Source organism: Macaca mulatta, chromosome 9 (assembly GCF_049350105.2).
Source record: "Macaca mulatta isolate MMU2019108-1 chromosome 9, T2T-MMU8v2.0, whole genome shotgun sequence".
NCBI classification, from domain to species: domain Eukaryota; kingdom Metazoa; phylum Chordata; class Mammalia; order Primates; family Cercopithecidae; genus Macaca; species Macaca mulatta.
In genome coordinates this window covers 129,074,469-129,094,539 of record NC_133414.1, presented here as the reverse complement: position 1 = coordinate 129,094,539, position 20,071 = coordinate 129,074,469, and the positions used below count along the sequence as shown (strand labels likewise).

Sequence of the window (20,071 nt, the reverse complement as noted above, 5' to 3'; positions counted from 1 at the left end):
TTAGATCATAGTTTTATGATTAGCTCTTAGTGACCCCGTGTCCCTAGGATGTGACCTTTACAAGTTCTCAGTTTTGTTTTATTTACCTCTTCGATGAGACAAGAAGGCTAGTAGGGGCTGGCGTTGGGTGTTTGCCTTCCACCAAGTCTGTTAGACTCTGGTAAGATAGTTTCTTTTGAGGACAGACATTGTTTAGAGGAAAAGAATGCTTTGGGCATATTTCATAGAGGCTACCTTATTTTCCTTTTAAAAAAATAGGCCGGGCGTAGTGGCTCACGCCTGTAATCCCAGCACTTTAGGAGGCCAAGGCGGGTGGATCATGAGGTCAGGAATTCAAGACCAGCCTGACCAACATGGTGAAACCCCGTCTCTACTAAAAATGCTGGGCGTGGTGGTGCATGCCTGTAATCCCAGTTACTTAGGAGGCTGACGCAGGAGAATTGCTTGAACCCGGAAGGCAGAAGTTGCAGTGAGCCGAGATTGCACCACACCACTGCACTCCAGCCTGGGTGACAAAGTGAGACTCTGTCTCAAAAAAAAAAAAAAAAAAAAAATATATATATATATATATACACACACACACACACACACACACACACACACACACACACACATACATACACACACTGGGTTTCGCTATGTTGCCCAGGCCGGCCTCAAACTCCTGAGCTCAAATGATTCTCCTGCCTCAGCCTCCCAAAGTGCTGGATTACAGGTGTGAGCCACTGCACTCTGTCAGTAGTGGCTACTTTTCTGTGCCACCTGCCAGAGTAGTAGGGAAAATTTTCACTTTGAGCATCTAGTAGTGATCCTGGAGGTGAAACTCACAAAAGCTTAGGCCCCTCTAAGGCTGGGTCCCCCTGGCAATTTTAACACTCAAACTTGTCCAAACTGAGCCTCCAGCTATTCTTTAATTCCAGTTTAGGGTTTCCAATACCAGTTACCAGGTACCGGTTCCCAAGGAGGTTTCTGCTTCCGGGCTGCTTCTCTAATAAATTATAATCCTTTCTATCTGCCTTATGTGTCTCTTCCGTTTTGGGGATGGTGGTTTGTCCTGTGGCTTTAATAATCTGGTAGATCTTAGGAAGAGTGGTTGATTTTCAATTCGTTCTTACTTTTTGTTGTGAGGATGGAATGAGGATTTACAAGCTCCTTACATGACAGACCAGAAATCAGATTTATATGTGTATTTTAAAGATACTCAGTTTTCTTCCTTTCTTCTTGGTTAATTTGAAGTCATTAATGTAGTTTGCTGAGAGTACTTCTTAAGTATCATTAATTTATTAACACTGAACTGTGTGTTTTACCATGTAATGAATAAATTTCTGGTTTGCCGTAATTTCTTTTCAGGATATGAAATCTCTCACCTTTGTTTTTTGATCAGATTTTCTATCAGTGTTTTCCATGGCTTTTCGAATGCTTTAATTAACAAGTAAGGTACAAATGCCTTCTCTTTCTACTCTGGCTATAAGGGGACGACCCATTGGGATGTGTACAGAAGGGAATAATGTCGTAATTGAACACTATCTTTTGTGACTCATGTCCTCATTCCCCATTAGTAAGAGGTATCTCAAAGCTCCCTGAGTATCAAAGATGCAGACGGAATGGATGAGAATCTACATTAGAAGCTGTCATGAGGTCGTGTTTTCTGGTTACATTTGATGGCTATTTAAACCTTCATTTTTATTAAGTATCTTGATACAATATATGATGTAAGAGACTCTTACCATGGGGAGGAGAGTATGTGCTCTTCTATGATTTGCTCATGTGAAGACCTAGATCCATTCTTCCTTCCTTCATTTAACACGTTTATCGAATAAGCTATATGTCAGACAGGATCCTAGATATCAGAATCTGGAGAGAGAAAGGTGTAGTCTTTAACCAAGGGAATTATTTCTGATCCAGTGCTTTAGTGCATTGCACACAGAAATGCTCAGTAATGTCTTTTTGGATGAATGACTCTGGGAGTCAGTAGATTGGTGCTTCCACTACCATTCTGTGTTGTGGGATTTGATTTCTCTATGCATTTGTGTCTCTGTTTGTAAAATGAGGATGTTAATATTTGGATTGTTTTGCCTCACAGATTTATATGAACATATTCAACATGTTGAATTCATTTATTCAGTATAGGCATGGACTCTGGTATTCATATAAGTGTAAGACATATATAGCAGTGAATCGGGTGGGAAGAATGACAGGAAAACAGGCCTGTGCACAGATAATTTATAATGTTATATGTAGATGCTCTAATAGAGCTATATGAACAGTGTACTCTGATGATATATCAAGATAAAACTGCTGATTTTGCATGAAGTATATGGGGAAGGCTTCTTAGAAGAAGTAACAGTGAATTGCATCGAAAAAGAGGAGATAGGAAAGATGGGGTAGGGAAAGCCTTTGCAGGCAGAGGGAAAAACATTTGCAAAGGTACCTAAGAATGAGAGGTATTGGGTTTAGGGAAGCACTGGGACTTTGGGTGTGGCCCTTGAGATTGAATAGTGAGCAGTAGAGTGGGATTCCGGCAGTAAAGATAAGGTGTTTGGAAGTTTCTAAACATGAAATAACCAGCTTGCTTTGTTAACTAACTGCTATGTAAAGAATGCCCTTGGGATAGAAGGAAGCTAGAACTAGATAGGAGGGTTTTGTCATTATTGAGTGTCTAAGTTAGGGCAGAGATAACAGCTTCAGAGGAAGGGCAGATTGCAGAGATATTTTTTAGAGGTTTGAGCAGTTTGATGATCCTTAGGAGGGAGAAAAAAGTGGGAACTCAAGGGTGATCCTGCAGGTACTATCTTGAGAACTAGGTAGGTAGATGATGACACCAATGACAGAAGACCTTTCATACAGGGAGTAGAGAAGGGAAATTGATGAGCTCACTTTCTGAAAGTTGAGTTTGAGATGCTTGTGGAGCCTCTTGACAGAGCGGCCCAGAACTGCCGGTAGAACTGTCTGCTATGTTGGAAATGTTCTGTGTCCACTGTCCATTATGGCACTAACTAGCCACATGTGGCTATCAAGCACTTGAAATATAACTTCTGCAACTGAGGAACTGAATTTTACATTTTCTTTAGTTTCAATCAATTAAAATTTAAATAGCTGCTTGTGGCTAATGGCTACCATTTTGGACCACACAGGTCTGGTAAGTATTGGTTGGAAATACTGGTCTGGAAAGAGTGCTAGAGGTAGAGTGATTAGCCTCCGTGGGACTGGGAGGTTTCCTAGGATGCTGAACTTTCAGTGTTAAAACTGACAAAATCCCAGACAAAGCATGATTCTTATTAACCCTAGCTAGAGGTGTTACTGGCTTGTAGTTATGAACTTTAGTTGTCACATTTCTGAAACAACTAAGTCTACTCAGCTGCCTGTTGGGCTGGCTATGTCATGATTTGCAGCTTGGAAAGAAAACTTTTCTTGGCGTCGAGGAGTTAGAAAATAGAAAACCAGCATGATTCTTGAAACACATGCTCTGCCTGCTCTTCTCCTTGTTTTCTCCACCGTCTTCCTTTTTCTTCCATTCTATATTGTTATGTTACAGCCCACTTTGGCTGTACATTGGAATTACCTGGGGCTCTCACTTCTAAACGTATATATGTATGTGTGTGTGTGTGTGTGTGTATGTATGTATGTATGTATGTGTGTGTGTGTGTGTGTGTGTGTGTCTGTCTGTCTGTCTATCTATCTATCTATCTATCTATCTATCTATCTATCTATCTGGATGCCCAGGATCTACCCCAGAATAGTTAAATCAGAATCTTGAAGCAGCAGGGGCAAGGCATCTATATGATTTAAAAGCCCCCCAGGTGATTTCAGTGTGTAGCCAGGATTGACAAGTACAGCTCTCAGAAATGCTTTTACTTCTTTGCCACCTTTCTTTACTGCAACACTTTGTGTGCAGTTGATCTTTAACCCCCTTTCCCCTCCCTTTATTTGGTGGAGGATAGAAGTACCCTGGAAATTTTTCCTGTCTGCCATGCAGGACAAAAGTAAGCCTGAGGCTGAGGGCATTAGGGAATAGCCTAACTTCTTTTGTTGTAAACACAGGATTTGATGTACTTATATCAGTAATAATAACCATGGCTAACATGTTTTGAACAGTTAATATGCCCAAATACTCTTACATATGTTAACTCATTTACTCTTAGTAACAACACCATGAGAGATGTGTAATTATTATTCCTGTTTTCCAGATGAGGAACATGAGAGTCAGAGAGATTCACTGATTTGCCCAAGGTCCCCTAGCCAGTAAGTGCTCAGGCTGTCATTAGGATGCACTTTTTAATTACTGTCCTATATGACCTTATAGTACAGTGAAATATACTGTACCTGTAAATGTGAGAGATGAAGTCTTCTTGAGCTCTCAAGCTGCAAGTACCTTTCATATGCCGAGAATTGGTTAGATTCATCTGTTTTTGTGTTTTTGTTTTTTTGTTTTTTTGTTTTTTTTTTGAGACAGAGTCTTGCTTTGTTACCCAGGTTGGAGAGCAGTGTTATGATCTCGGCTCACTGCAACCTCCGCCTCCTGGGCTCAAGTGATCCTCCCACCTCAAGCCTCCTGAGTAGCTAGGATTACAGGCATGTGCTGCCACACCTGGCTATTTTTTTTTGTATTTTTGGTATAGATGCAGTTTCACCATGTTGTCCGGGCAGGTTGTGAACTCCTGACCTCAAGTGATTCCCCCGACCTTGGCCTCCCAAAGTGCTGGGATTACAGGCATGAGCCACCATACCCGACCAGATTAATCTCTTTAGCATTGGCGAGTTCAGGATTTGGAGGATGTCTCTGATGGAATCACTGGAGCTGTGCAAGCTCAGTTTTTAAAATTTTCAGACTGCAAGCCAGTTCTGAAACAAGAAGGCAGCTTTCTCTGCGACCCCGTAACATTGCCAAAGAAGCAGCTGAATAATATAGATCACTTCAGTTTTTGCCAGTTTTGCTGAGGTTAGGGTTAGGGGTCCACTATGATACATACGTGTGTGTATGTGCGTGCATGTCTGTACTTGTTGTTTATGGTAGTGAGCTTGGTTTTATTAGCAAGGGTTGAATTCTTCTCATACTTTCCTTTCCTTTCCTTATACCTTACTTTAAAGTTGTACATAGTCACAAGAAAGCATATTTTCTGTGATTTTCATTAAAATATGATAGTTCAAAGACTCTTAATTAATTCTTTTCATAAATACCCAGTAATTGGGATGCTACAATGTTTCATCTGGGTTCTATTGGCAGTATAATGGAAGAATAGTATTGGTATTTTAAAAAAGACTTCAAAACCATTATCTGATGTTTTAAATAGAAAAAATTTCTTAATGTCAATATGAGATCATTGAGGATCATGGTATTTTATTTTATCTTATTTTATTTTGGAGACAGGGTCTTGCTCTGTTGCCCAGGCTGGAATTAAGATTCTTAATTAATTCTTTTCATAAATACCCAGTAATTGGGAGCCTACAATGTTTCATCTGGGTTCTATTGGCAGTATAATGGAAGAATAGTATTGGTATTTTAAAAAAGACTTCAAAACCATTATGTGATGTTTTAAATAGAAAAAATTTCTTAATGTCAATATGAGATCATTGAGGATCATGGTTTTTTATTTCTTTTTTTTTTCTTTTCTTTTTTTTTGGAGACGGAGTCTTGCTCTGTTGCCCAGGCTGGAATACAGTGGTGCAATCTTGGCTCACTGCAACCTCTGCCTCCCGGGATCAAGTGATTCTCCTGCCTCAGCCTCCTGAGTAGCTGGGATTACAGGTGCGCACTACCATGCCCAGCTAATTTTTTTGTATTTTCAGTAGAGACGGGGTTTCACCATGTTGGTCAGGCTGGTCTCGAACTCCTGACCTGATGATCTGCCCGCCTCAGCCTCCCAAAGTGCTGGCATTACAGGCATGAGCCACTGCACCTGGCTGAGAACATGGTTTTATAAACCTTTATTGTTCATTCTCTATGTCTGTAAAGCAGTTTACCAATAATAGAACATTAAATCAATTTTGGTTTTCAACTTCATCTACAGATACTTTTAAATGTCAAGTAACCTAAAATCAAAGTCTCTTAATAGAATACTTATATATCTATTTTTTGAAACAATTTAAGATATAGTAATAAGATATGGGATCATGGCCATAGACTACCCAGTGGTGGTGTAAGTGAATATTTTGAGAAGTTATTAGTTAGTTCTTGTTTCTTTCTGTTAAAAAGGTAAGGACATGTTTCATTGGTTTTTCACCTCCAAGACGATTTAGTTTATACTTAGCTCTTGGGGTATGTGTGGCAGGGCTGACGAAGAGCTGGTGTTCAGAGGGCTTCATTCTAGGTCAGTCAAATCTTTTTCTGTTGAAAATGTTTTGTTTTGTTTTTTGAGATACAGTCTTGCTCTGTTGCCCAGGTTGGAGTGTGCAGTGGTACGTTCTTGGCTTACTGCAACGTCTGCTTCCCAGGTTTACATGATTCTCCTGCCTCAGCCTCCCAAGTATCTGGGACTACAGGCAAGTGCTACCACGCCCGGCTAATTTTTGTACTTTTAGTAGAGGCAAGATTTTGCCATGTTATCTAGGCTAGTCTTGAACTCCTGACCTCAAGTGATCTGCCCACCTTGGCCTCCCCAAGTGTTGGGATTACAGGCGTGAGCCACCACGCCCAGACTGTAAATGTAATTATTTTCAGAAGAACTATATCTTTACATGTACACATTCACTTATTTTATGGACTAATTTTCAAGGATTCTTTTGGAATGTGGCTTCAATAAAATTATCCATTAATTCTTGTTTAAGTGGTCCTGGTATACTAATAAAACTTCTGGACATTGGTGGTATAATGTCATAAATATTCATCAATTTGAATTTGGATTTTAGGACTTTGGTGCCACCATCACAGTAGCCATTCTGAACCCTTTCGATCACCAGAGGAGAAAACAAGGCATGTGCTTTACCATGTTAAACATCTGTTTCTGGGGTGTTCTTTGCCCTAGTGGTTAGAATTGTACATTTTTGGAATTAAGGACCAGATTATCTGCGATGTTCTTGCAGCCACTGGTTTCAGATTTTTTATTTCTGTTTCTAGATTATTCATAGAAATAGGAAGCTCTGTTTTTTTTTTTTCTTAAAAGAAGAACTGAGGGGTTTTTTTTGGTAGATAAATCCATAAAGACAAAAGTTCAAATTGTGACCAGCCTGGGCAAAATAGCAAGACCCCATCTCTACAAGAAATTTAAAAATTTAGCTGGGCATGGTAGCATGTGCCTGTAGTTCCAGCTGCTCAAGAGGCTGAAGTGGGAGGATTGTTTTGAGCCCGGGAGTTCGAAACTGCAGTGAGCTATGATGGTACCACTGCACTCCAGCCTAAGTGACAGAATAAGACCCTGTCTCTTAAAAAAAGAAAATCAACCTGATGATTCACTGACTTTCTCGTGCCAGTCAAGGTGCCGGCCCTGGGGTGAGCCACAGTTTTAGACTTACTTCAGATGTTCTGCTCTGTCATTGATCTTAGGCCATTCTTTTTCTTCTCACTTAATGTGTTCAAAACTTTATATTCTCAACTGTAGGGATACCTAAAAATGGTGCTTTGATTAAAGATGAATGTGGGGATTTAGGGTTGTTTTTTTTTTTTTTGGTCAATAAAATATTTTAAGTACACAACTGTGCCCCCTACGTAGTGGATACTATTTCCAAACAGTTTAACATATCTTCCCCAGTTAGTGAAAGGAGTCTGAATTTCTGGTCGTGACTGACAATCTTATCTGAAAATAGTTCTTAGCTGAATCCTTTATAAATTTTTTGCTTGTGAATAAAGCAGACGTGTGACATTGAGTCGAGTGTGCAAACCTACTCTACTTTCTACAGGCGGATTTTCTAAATAAACCTCTGATTATAGTACCACAGACTAACAGTGCTAGGAGGAACTTCAGGGAACACCTGCCCGAATGCTTTCACAGGACCAAGTGCTGAGCATCAGAAAGGAGAAATCGCTTGTCATATGTCACCTCTCCTGGCTCGTGGGCGTTCCTAATGACCTAGGGAGAATTACCTGGCTCGTGGGTGTTCCTAATGACCTAGGGAGAACTGAAATTTAATTTGGTGGGCTCACGTCTGCTTTTTCTTCTTTACTGTTAAAAGCAGGAGCCCAGCCAGGTTTGGTGGCTCATGCCTGTAATCACACGTTGTGAGGCCAAGGCAGGAGGATCGCTTGAGCCCAGGAGTTTTGAGACCAGCCTGAGCAACATAGTGAGACCCTGTCCCTACAGAATAAAAAGATGAAAACAGAAGCCCCTTTTCTGCTGCCTCTTCTCCACCCTACCTCAACCTAGTAAGAAGACAATGGGGGTTAGGTGGATTCCCCAGGTTTCCCTGCAGTAAACTTTTGACAGTGTTGTAATGTTGCTTTCCTTTTTTCTTTTAGCAATAGGCGAATATGAAGACCTTAGAGCAGAGAACCAGAAAACAAAGGAGAAGGTTTGTACTTTACCCTTTTTTCCACCCTTTCTTACATGTGTAAAAGCCTAGGCGGCATAGTGCATTGTTCAGTCACCAATTTCAGTTAAATGTGAATGAGGGTTGTTTTTTTTTTTCTTTTCTTCCCTTTTCTCTTGCATGTGTGGTTCAAGCTAATACCAACTCCAGGCTCCAGATGGTAAAGAATAGCAGGCATGCCACAGTGGGTGCAGCTCTGGGAGATTAACTACATGGCTAAATGTGCAGCAAGGCACCAGGCCAAGCAACTCAAGTCCCCAGGAATCGTACTTTTCCCCTAACAGTCAGATTTGGGATTCTGTCAGTGGAATTGAACGCTTGATACATGTACTTTGGGACCTAGACACATTGGATCCTGGAGAAAACTCTTTGTAATTAGTCATTGGTATTTTGCCCCAATACCTCCATAAATCATTGTATGTCTGCTTCTTCTATTTATATGAATAATACACCGGAAGTTGAGAAGCATCCACTGTGAAGGTGGGGAAGTCTGGTAAATATTTTCAGGGGCTCTGTCAGTTTTGTTTTAACTGTTAAATAATTGAATTCTACTTACCTTACAAAATGTATCCTTCTTATCACTGAAAATATCTTAAGGTTTGTGAATGCTTGCTAATATATATAGCTAATAAAAAATACATATATATATATGTTTTTTTTTTCTTGTAAATTTAGGGAGCCGACAAATGGAAGAACAGGCTAAGGTCAGAAACGTAGAGGGACTGAATAGCAAATGAAAAATAGAGAGGAAGCCAACTGCCTATTTTTGGTTTTAGATGCAAACAAAATTTACTTTAAAAAATTACTTTGTTGGGTAGGCCAAATATTTCAGAACATAATATCCCTGGTCGAAAATTAGTAAAACAGGTCCTTAGTCGATATTAAGACAGAAGATAGCCATCACTGCTATAAATTGTGAAACCTCATTTTTAAAATTTCAGAGTAAGAGCTATAATAAAAACTGGCAGCAAGCTAAATACTTGTAAAACGTATGAGATATTTGGAATCCCTTATTGGGCTCTGTAGAATTATATTTAACTTTTTCACTATTAATTTGCCACCTATATAGCTGTAGTATGGTTGGTGATACTAATGGTAAGTACTCTAGTTCAAAGCAGATTATAATGGATTTTTAGATCATTATTTTTCACCTAGTTTTAAGGCTCCTTTGCTCATTTGTAAATAAATCCTTGGTGTTCTGTGAAATCCTAAGTTTCTTCTCTTGCCTTCATCAGGTCATTCAGGGAATAGTAGGTGGAGGTGATAAAAACATCCATGTTAGAAGGGGCTGGTGCATACATACATAATATGGTAAGAAGCACTTTGGGAGGCTAAGGTGGGAGGATCACTTGAGACCAGGAATTCAAGACCAGCCTGGGCAACATAGTGAGACCCCCATCTTTACAAAAAAGTTAAAAAATTAATCAGGCATGGTGGCATGCACCTGTAGTCCCAGCTGCTTGGGAGGTTGAGGCAGGAGGATCCCTTGAGACCTAAAGGTTGAAGCTGCAGTGAGCCATGATTGTATCACTGTGTTCCAGCCTGGGCAACAGAGTGAGATCTTGTCTCAAAACACACACACACACACACACACACACACACACAGAGCAGCAGCAGCAGAGTGAGATCTTGTCTCAAAACGCATACACACACACACACACAGAGCAGCAGAGTGAGATCTTGTCTCAAAACACACACACACACACACACACACACACACACAGTAAGAAAGTCACTGAAAATAGTAGTTTGGCAAGATTTCTAATTCCAGCCCTGTAACCATGCAAAATCACAACTGTCCTGAGGACATAAACAGGTAAGGAGGTTGTTCTTAGATCCTGGGCTCCTGATGCCCCCAAATTCCAAAGTAAACCTAGTTGGTAATGCTTAGGCTGGATACTTGAGCATCTTGCTCTAAGATACTCAGCTGTTTTCCAGCTCTAGGAGAACAAAGAGGCTGAGATGATACCAGTCATTGAGTCTCTTTCATAGCTGCTCCTGACCCACGGGAAGAACAAAGCAAGTTGGAGGGGTTAATCCAGGAGCACTCTTTGACTTAACCTAGAAGGTAAGAGGAGGGAAAGCAAACAGGTGTCTTCATAAAATAGAGAAAGAAGGATGATAGAAGCAAATGAATAATGTAAGAGGAAGAAGATTAAATTTTTTATTTATTCTTCTTTAATCCTTGCTTACATGTAGACCTAGCAGTGCCCTAAAAATACATAGTAGGTGCTCTGTAAACATCTATTGTTGGTAGAGATGATGGTTGTTTAACTGACAGCCACTTTCTGCGGTGAGGTTTTAAGTGAATCATCCGTTATGCAAGTGGAATTGTAGGTAAAATGCATTTGGTAAAAGGAGGATTATAAATTACCTCAGCCCATTAACTGTTTACATGTTTCTCTGCATAGAGTATGGCCTAATACTTTCATGACATCTGTAGGCATTATTGACCTGCTTCTGTTGTAATTCTTTAAAAATAACTATTAACAGCAACGGGAAGAAAAGAAACGAAAGCAATATGGAATGCTGTGTGGTTGGGTAAAACAAAGTAGAGTGGTTTTAAGTTCACTGCACTTTGTTTATCTTCTGTTAAAAGACTAGCTTGCTTATTACTGCAGATTTTTCCTCAAAAGGGGGGGGCTGTGTTACAAAGCAGGGAAGCATATAATAAAAGCCTTTTATAGAGTGTAGAATGAGTAAAAGCAGCTTTAGTTCCGGAGGTGGTAAATGGAGAACAGCATTTTCTCTGGGAAAGCACTCTCTTGTGCCTGGCTGGGTGAGCTTTGTCCAGTTGACATCAGCAAATACATATGGCCGTCCTTTCATTCGTGGCCCCAAACCAGAGTGCAGTTAAATTGTTCAGGGACAGCAAATTAAAGTAAGACTGCTTTTGCCATGGTTAATTCGATGTAGGGAAATTTAGAATGAACAGAGGAAGCCAAAAAAAAAAAAAATTGCAAGGTATTTTTCCTTTCCACATGTCTACTATCTTTGTCACCAGGCCATGAACCTTATCAATGGGAAGAGGTGGTGGTTGTGATTCCTTTAGTAAGATCTTTTCCTGCTCTGTTTGGAGTCTCTTGTGTTGGGACAAGTGGTCTGACATGGTGCTCTTCAGGGAAAGCAGTTGTTTAGAGGCTGCATGGAGTAAGAAGCTGCTATAGGACATCCATGCTCTCTCATAATCCCTGTCTCATGCTCCAAACAGCAGTGTGTCCGCTCCATTTCACAGAGGAGAGAACAGTACCACAGGGCTTGAGTGAGTTTCCCAGTGTTACACAGATAATGGCAGAGTCTAGATTCAAACATGGGTCTTCTGAACAAGATGTTCTTTTAGAAGCAGGTGAACAGTGGGAGCTTATTGACTCTTCTTCCACAAAGGTCCTAACTTTATTCTAATTCTGTATTGTTAGTGCATGAGTTTTCCACAGCAAATTATCAGACTTGATCCTTTTCTGGGTCATTTGTCTTTACCAACTATTGGTTTGTGTTGAAAAACTGAAAGTTGAATATAAATACCAAGTCAATCTTATGTCAAAACATTCACATATGTGTGTATATATGTATATGTGTACTTGTATATATACATATACATTCTGGCATAATGCATCCCAAGGATAAAAGCAGGAAATTTGGGATAGGGGGAATGGACCAGTGTTTTAATGGATCTTTTCTCTTTTTTTGCAGTTCTTCCATTTTAGGGAAACTGCTGACTCTTTTATGTTTTTTATCAGTGACTTTGAGGATGGAGTCAATCTGACTTTATAAGGAAAGCTCTTTTGAAGGGAAAACTTTTTATTGAATGCCTTCTGAGTACTGGCTTATAAAGAAAAATATATGAAGGTCCTACTCTTGAGTAAAACCACTCTAATGAGGACCCCAAGTAAGCTGACAAATAACCATGATCAATTATGCTGCTCTGAGTGATTGCCTAGAGCATGGCTGGGCAATGGACAAAGAACAAAAAGACAAGGTTCCTACTCTTTTCCATGTGATAAACTTTTACTAGTCTTTAATGCTTGGCTTAATAAATGTCACTTAGGTTTTTCAAAGTCTTCTCTCTCTCTCACAAGCAGAATTTATTGCCTTTTTGGTAATAAGACATCTGCATATTTCTTTATGTATGTATCACATTTATCAAGCAAAATTTATTATTATCAAAATATTAGAGTATAAGCAAATGGTGTGGGTTGCCTTAAAATGTAAACACAATGAATTTTTTTTTTAACATCAAGATAAATGGGGATTATGGCAATAGTGCTACTAGCTACTTTCCATTATTTTTTGCCCATTTTCTAAATGGACTTAGCAGGATGTGAAAAAGTAACAGCCTATCATACTGAGGTGAACAACTCTTCAAATTTATATTTTTGGGGTATGGAAAAATAGATGACTATATATTTTGCAGTCAACCAAATAAAATGGTTTACTTTGCTTGTGTAGCAATCACCATATTCAAATGTTAGTCATGCCTCCACAATTGAAGGGCATTCTCTTATGACTCACTCAGGATCTTTGTCATAATCGTTTGGGTTTTTTTCCTATATGGGGGGAAAAGCGTCATTGAGCTTTGAATGGAATAGCTTTCACGTTTCTCAGAGTGGTGGGGGTGGGGCTGTGTGTGGAGAGTGCATAAAAAGAAGGAAATCTGTATAATAGAAGAATGTCTGCCTTTAAATAGTAAGTATTTATGTTTAGTATTATGTTCTGAGATCAAGTTTTGAAATGCATAAATGTTTAAGTGGCTGATTAGAAGTCGTTTGGGTGAGCTACTGTAACAGTGCATCAGGCGGTTCTGTCAGCTTGCCAGGAACAATGAATGAAAAGAGAATGAGACAGACACTTTCCAAGACTTACGTTTCAAGAAGCAGGATATATGATACTGTTTGCATCTTGGCTCAGTTGTCTATTGTTGAAATTTCTTCCTCTTGTGTAATAGTCAGAGATGAAGGTCCCAAAGTATTTTATTTAAAAAAAAAAATCAATAAAGAAGCCACTTTAAAGAGCAAGATATGCATCCATTATGCTAACTGTTCATGCATAATACATCCACATACATGCAGTTTCTTTGAGACAGAGTGGCAAGTGGTTGTGCCAGAGAAAAAGTAATTACTTAGCAGTTTGAAAGTGAAAATGAGTCTCTTATTAACAGCAATCTATCTAGAAACAAAGAGCAAGGATCTCTGTTCTGATGACATGTGTTTCCATCTAACACACAATACCTAGAATTTGGAGAATGCTGTAAGACAGCTTTGAGGGCAGCTACCACTTCTTTTTTGCCTGTGAAAATTGGAGGGAAAGAACTTTGAATTGGAAGAAAGAAGAACACCAAAAGAGAAAGAGAGTGAAAGGAATTCCATCCTAGTGGGAATGATTTAATGTGTCGTATTCTTCACGGATAAGAGTGTAGAAATCCAGAAAGCACAGTGCTAGCCAGACTTACACAGGTGGAGCAGTAGAATCGTTGATTACTATTAAAAGTGAATTGATGGTCCTTTCACTGTATGCCGAGGACTCTCAAACAGGTAAACAGGTACATTACACACAGTTCTGATGCTGGGCATGTTTACATCTTTAACTGTTGTAACTGGACATTAATGAACTTCAAGAAAAATGGTGTAGCGTTAAACTTCAGATTTAGTGGCGTTGTAGCCTCTGCTGTACGTTCCTTAGGAAATGGGTACATATTTTGTTCAGTTCTGGTTTGGCAGTACTTCTCACATTATATCGGGCGTCCTTATGAATTGCTTACTTCATTTGTTGATCTTTCGTGGTAGATCATAAGTTTTTGTCAGAACACATTGTCTATTGTGTTCATGTATTGTGCCCAGTGTTTGACATGGTGGCTGGGCTGTGTGAGGCTGTATAAATTTGTTCAGTTCTCAGAGGAAGGAAATAATGACATTCAATGATTATAGTAGATACTTGCTTAAAGGTCTGATTCAGTCAACTGTAATGTACTTGCCTACGTATAGCTTGTCCCCTATCTTGGTATTGTGCATATGCGGTGCATATATACACTTCTTGGGCCCCGAACTGCCCTGTGTATAGGCTAGTAACCCTCTGATGCATTTGTGCACCAGGAAGACAAGCATGAATATTTATGTTAGTGGAAGTTAGATACAATTCAGAATGCTGAGGTTTTTCTTGCGTAACATATACGTACAACAGAATATAAAGATGTCTTGGTGTCTATATCAGTTATCTGTACTTCTGCTGAGCCCTTTGAAGCAGACATTTTAATGTTGATGGTAGTTGGATGAATATGTGAGAGGGGGATGAATAACTGAGCTGCCCATTTTGGGGAGTGGGTGGTGCAAGGAAGACACTAATTCACACTGGAAAGGCTATTTCTCTGCAAATCAGTCTGCCAATCCTCAGAAATCCTGGTTTAGTTTCAGAAGCCAGGTATCTGCCTGGATGAGGTTCAAGGAAGAGATCTGGAAAATAGCCAGGGCTTCTAATATTAAGGGCTTTCAAAACCAGCAAGGCCAACCTCCGGTCAATTCATCCCTTCATAAAGAGCCAAATAGAGACTCTAGAGTAGATGTAATGTTATCCAGCTTGCTTACATGAGCCAGCAGTTGTGCCACTGGGTTCTACCCCAGCCTTGAGCTGCAGAGAATCGTTGGGCATCATAATTAAGTGATGTAGGCCCAAGAACATCTGTTGCTATTGCAAAGTCTTCATGAGCAATTCTCACACAAAAAGAAGCAGTTTTTACAAATGGTGCAGCTGCGTGAGCAGGGTAGAGGAAGGGGTGGGATGGGTGAGGGGCTTCTGTGTGGTGTAAAGATGAAACATTCTTCCAAAAAGGCCCGTAATCCTGGCTGACTTCCCTCTGTTGGTAGAATGAGAGAAAATTTGCAAGTTTCTTTTCTGGGCTCACCTAAAAAGATGAAATAAGTGGGTGTTTGGATTTCTGCTTTTAGTAAATGCGTACATCCTCCATATTTTGCTCAGTTCTGGTTCAGAATAAGTAAGCTGCATTTGCAGCATGTGTAGACTCTCCCCACCCCCAACTCACACCCCTTTCAGCATAACAGATGGTAAATTCTGTGGCTGCCAGTTCTAGCATAATGTGGTTGCAGAAAATAGAAAGCAAAGCAACATGAAGACCCCTGATAGAACACAGCTGGGGATGGGAGACAGCTTGTGAATCTGCTGATGATAACCATAGGATTAGTGTGAACACATATAGCTGGACTATAGAAATGGGCTACCTGCATGTTGGAATAAAACTGATGTTGAGACCTGTTATTAACCTGAGCTTGTCTCCCTGGGCCTTCATAGCAGAGAGCATGGACCTAATGTTTTTCTTCTGGGCAACTAGTACAAGCCTACCTAAAATTGTCATGCATCACATTAGTGGTTGTGTATGATGTCAACTGGTGACCTTTTTCAGATTTGACTAGATAGAGCACCATTCCTGTTTAATGCTTTTGTCATTCAAAGTCTCACTAAAAACTCTGGCTGTTTGAAGCAAGAATTGAATAAACCTCTAATTCCTTTAGGTAGAGCTTTGAGAGCTACATAGAGGGAACCAAGTGACATTAAGGCAGGAGCAACACTCCCAAGTACCAGATTTTAAATGAAGACAGTTTTTTACAAGACATCTCACATTTTTCAGATATGCCAGATTAAGAAATATTAAATTAATTTGAAAGTAAAGCACCAGATATATTTCACTTGGCAATCATGACTCAGGAGTTTGAGCCTAGTTGGAAACTAGGTTTCTTTTTGTGCCTTATGCTATACTGTGCGTTGTTGGAGGAAGGTAGACAGACTGGTAGGGGTGGTGGGGAAGTCTAGAACAAACAGAAGCCCATTCTAGAAAATGACAGGAACATTCCTGAAACCGCTGGCCAGAGGTCTCCTATCATTAAGGGTTATGATGTCTAATGTAGTCCCCTTGGGTTGAGGAAGGAGCTAAGAAAAGCCGATATGCGAATTTAGAACTCTACTATTTAGAATTTTAAACACCAAAAAATCATAAATGTTGTTGGTTTAAGCTGGAACTACAGACTGTGTTAGACAGAATTATTATTATTTTTTACAGAGGATGGGATTGCCACAGGAAAACCTTAGTCAAAGAAATGCCTTCTCCTTTAGGAAATAAGTTAGGTCCAACCTAACTCATTTTGACTGGGTGAGGCATCCTGAGTCAGGATTTAGTAACCAGATTTGCTAATTTAACACTGTGTACTTGCTTCATGTTCTCTTGCCAGAATACATTTACCCATATGAGCAGGGACAGTATGACATTTCAGTGGTTCTTTAGCGACTAAAGGGGAAAACTGAACTGCAAGCTTCTTACTTTGTTATTTTTAAAATATTTTGAAAGGACAGAAAAGGGCAGAGGATAGTATAACAAATACCCATTGCACAGAACTGTTCTCTTGAAATTCGGAAACAAGGAATGCAGCAGATACAACTGAAAGTTCTCATCATTTCTCATCCCATTCCCCTCCCAGTCTCCTAAGAGACAACTACTGTCATAAATGTTATATATTTCTTCTCATTTCATATATTCTTTGTTTTTTGAGACAGAGTCTCTCTCTATTGCCCAGACTGGAGTGCAGTGGCACGATCTTGGCTCACTGCAAGCTCCGCCTCCCAGGTTCACGCTATTCTCCTGCCTCAGCTTCCTGAGTAGTTGGGACTACAGGCGCCTGCCACCACGCCCGGCTAATTTTTTGTATTTTTAGTAGAGACGGGGTTTCACTGTGTTAGCCAGGATGGTCTCGATCTCCTGACCTCGTGATCTGCCCGCCTTGGCCTCCCAAAGTGCTGGGATTACAGGCATGAACCACTGTACCCGGCCTCATTTCATATTTTTATATATACTAGATGTATCATAAAACATATGTAAATATATGAGATGCTTTTGTGCATGTGGATATTATTTGATATATCTGATATATCTTCTGCAACTCATGCAAAATGATTTTTTTTTTGTTGTTGTTTTTGGTTTTTTTTAGACAAAGTCTCGCTCTGTCATCAGGCTGGAGTGCAGTGTCGTGATCTTGGCTCACTGCCACCTCTGCCTCATGGATTCAAGCGATTCTCCTGCCTCAGCCTCCTGAGTAGCTGGGACTACAGGCATGCGCCACCATGCCCAGCTAATTTTTGTATTTTTAGTAGGTATGGGGTTTCACCATGTTGGCAAAGATGGTCTTGATATTTCGACCTCATGATTGCCTGCCTCGGCCTCCCAAAGTGCTGGGATTACAGGCTTGAGTCACCGCGCCCAGCCAACATGATGGTTTTTAACATTTGTGTTGATACATATGGCTTTATTCATTCATTTTCACTGCTCTGTAGTGTAGTATATGAACATACCATGATATATTATTATTAAAAATGTGGAACATTTTTGTATATGTTATATATTACTAGAGATTCTCTGGGTATATACACCAAGAAGTAGAATTGCTGAGTCATAGGAAAGTATGTATTCAATTTTGATAGAAGTTTATTTCCAAAGTAATTATACCAATTGACACATCCATCAGTGGTCTGTGAGAGTTCCTGTCTCCTGGTATCAGATTGTTTTCAGTTTTTGCCAGTCTAATAGGTGAGAATATCTCACTGTTTTAATCTGGATTTTTCACATTATCTGACATCATAATTTTTTAGCTGTTGAAAATTGGAATTAAGAACATCCAAAGGGATGAAATTCCAGTATATTTATCTGGCAGGTCAGCAATCAAATATAATTTAAAATTGTGCTTTATTCATAAGGCACTCTTAGGGAATAAGGTATTCCCAAGATATTAAATTTTAAATTACTACTCTAATAGCTAGGAATTACTTTTTAATGTTTTAGCTACTTGTGGTGAATATCTTGTTATATGTCCCTGTTTTATGAAATTCAAGATATACTGAATTCAGTCCTTATAATAATAAACATTAGGTTTTTAAAAAAAATTCATTAATGCCTCCTGGGCCTGTCGATACTGGAGATACTTGTTTCTATACCAGATACCCTAAAAGGTCTTTATGCTCTAATGGTTATTTTTGCCTTTTATGGTCTTGCCTTCCAAAGTCTTTTCAGTGAGTTCTCTCACCTTAAAAATCAGTTTATATAAATGATAATGTGCTTAGTATGGAATATTTTATCTTCTCTCCTTTTAATTTGGTACCTTCCTCTATTCAGAATTCTGAGGACACATGGATCATGTTTTCTTGGGTGAGAGTGCCATGTGGCTGTCTCTTGCCCTCATGCAGTAGTCTTTCTTTTGAGTCAGAGTCTCGCTCTGTTGCCCAGGCTGGAGTGCAATGGTGTGATCTTGGCTCAGTGCAACTTCCGCCTCCTGGGTTCAAGCAATTCTCCTGCCTCAGCCTCCCAGGTAGCTGGGATTACAGGTGCCCGCCACCACGCCTGGCTAATTTTTGTGTTTTTAGTAGAGACAGCATTTTACCATGTTGGCCAAGCTGGTCTCTTTGACCAGGCTGGTCTCGTACTCCTGACCTCGTGATCCGCCTGCCTCGGCCTCCCAAAGTGCTGGGATTGCAGGCGTGAGCCACCACGCCTGGCCCACGGTAGTCTTTCCATTCCCTCCCAAGTATGCACCAATGTTCTGGATAGTTGAAACTGTTTGGAATCAGACCTGTAGATGAGTGACTATGTACAGCATTAGCCAACATTAAAAGAGGTACAAACATTCTCTTAAATCATGAATATATTTTAACTCAAGGATGTTAAATTGGGCTGTTACTGAGGAGATAATGAGCAGGAAGGTGACTCATATCTTAGAAGGTCTGAGAAAATTGGCCAGATACAAATGGCACAAGCACCATGCTGGCTGAGCAGTACCAGTTCTATATGACCATTGATGGTTTTCAAAGGTTTTACATTTTGTTTTGTTTTCAGAAAATTGCTGCTGTTTGTAAGTTTGCTCTTGCTTGCCTTTTCAAACTTAAAATTTATGATTGAAGTTTAACATTTGTTTACCTCTCTCATTTCAGTGTGACAAAATTAGGCAAGAACGAGATGAAGCTGTTAAAAAACTGGAAGAATTTCAGAAAAGTACGTAAGCATTTCAGTGGAATTATTATAACACATATAGCGTGTTGGGGATTATGTGAGTAGAAATATACCCTGTTTAGTTGCTAATATCCTGGTCATACAATCAAGAAAGCAAGACTTCTTTCTATTTGTCCAAAAATGCCCAGGCATCACTTTAAGTTTTAAAGAAATGGAATAAGCATAATTGTTTTATCAAGGGTGTTAGAAAAACCTGTACTTGTTATAAAACAGTTTAACTATACATAAATGTTAAAGGAGAACAAAAATGGCTTGTTGGCTCCTTGAAAAAGGCTAATGCTAGTACTTTATAGTCATTCCTTGTTGGTCTTTTATTTGTGTAGTAAAAAAATGTAATCATGCTTTGAATTCAGTTTTGCAGCCTGCTTTTTTCAGTAAACAGTACTTATGGTCATATTTTGCATGTCAGCACAGATGTACATCAGTTTTGTTTTGTTTTATTTATTTATTTATTTATTTATTTATTTATTTATTTTGAGTTAGAGTCTCGCTCTGTCACTAGGCTGGAGTGCAGTAGCAAGATCTCAGCTCACAGCAACCTTCACCTCCTAGGTTTAA

At 39.6% G+C, this 20,071-nt stretch overlaps 1 protein-coding gene across 3 annotated transcripts in view; it reads left to right on the top strand.

Annotated features, from left to right (window-relative positions):
* The window catches only part of SHTN1 (shootin 1), a 119,668-nt gene that overhangs the window by 17,768 nt on the left and 81,829 nt on the right, over positions 1-20,071 (top strand). For 2 of the 3 annotated variants that reach the window (XM_015148276.3, XM_015148272.3), the window contains exons 2-3: positions 8,390-8,442; positions 19,435-19,495. In XM_015148276.3, the coding sequence (XP_015003762.3) occupies positions 8,390-8,442; positions 19,435-19,495 (114 nt within the window). Of the gene's footprint in view, positions 1-7,943; positions 8,297-8,389; positions 8,443-19,434; positions 19,496-20,071 lie in introns of those variants that run through there. The other variant, XM_077947613.1, reaches the window with a different exon arrangement.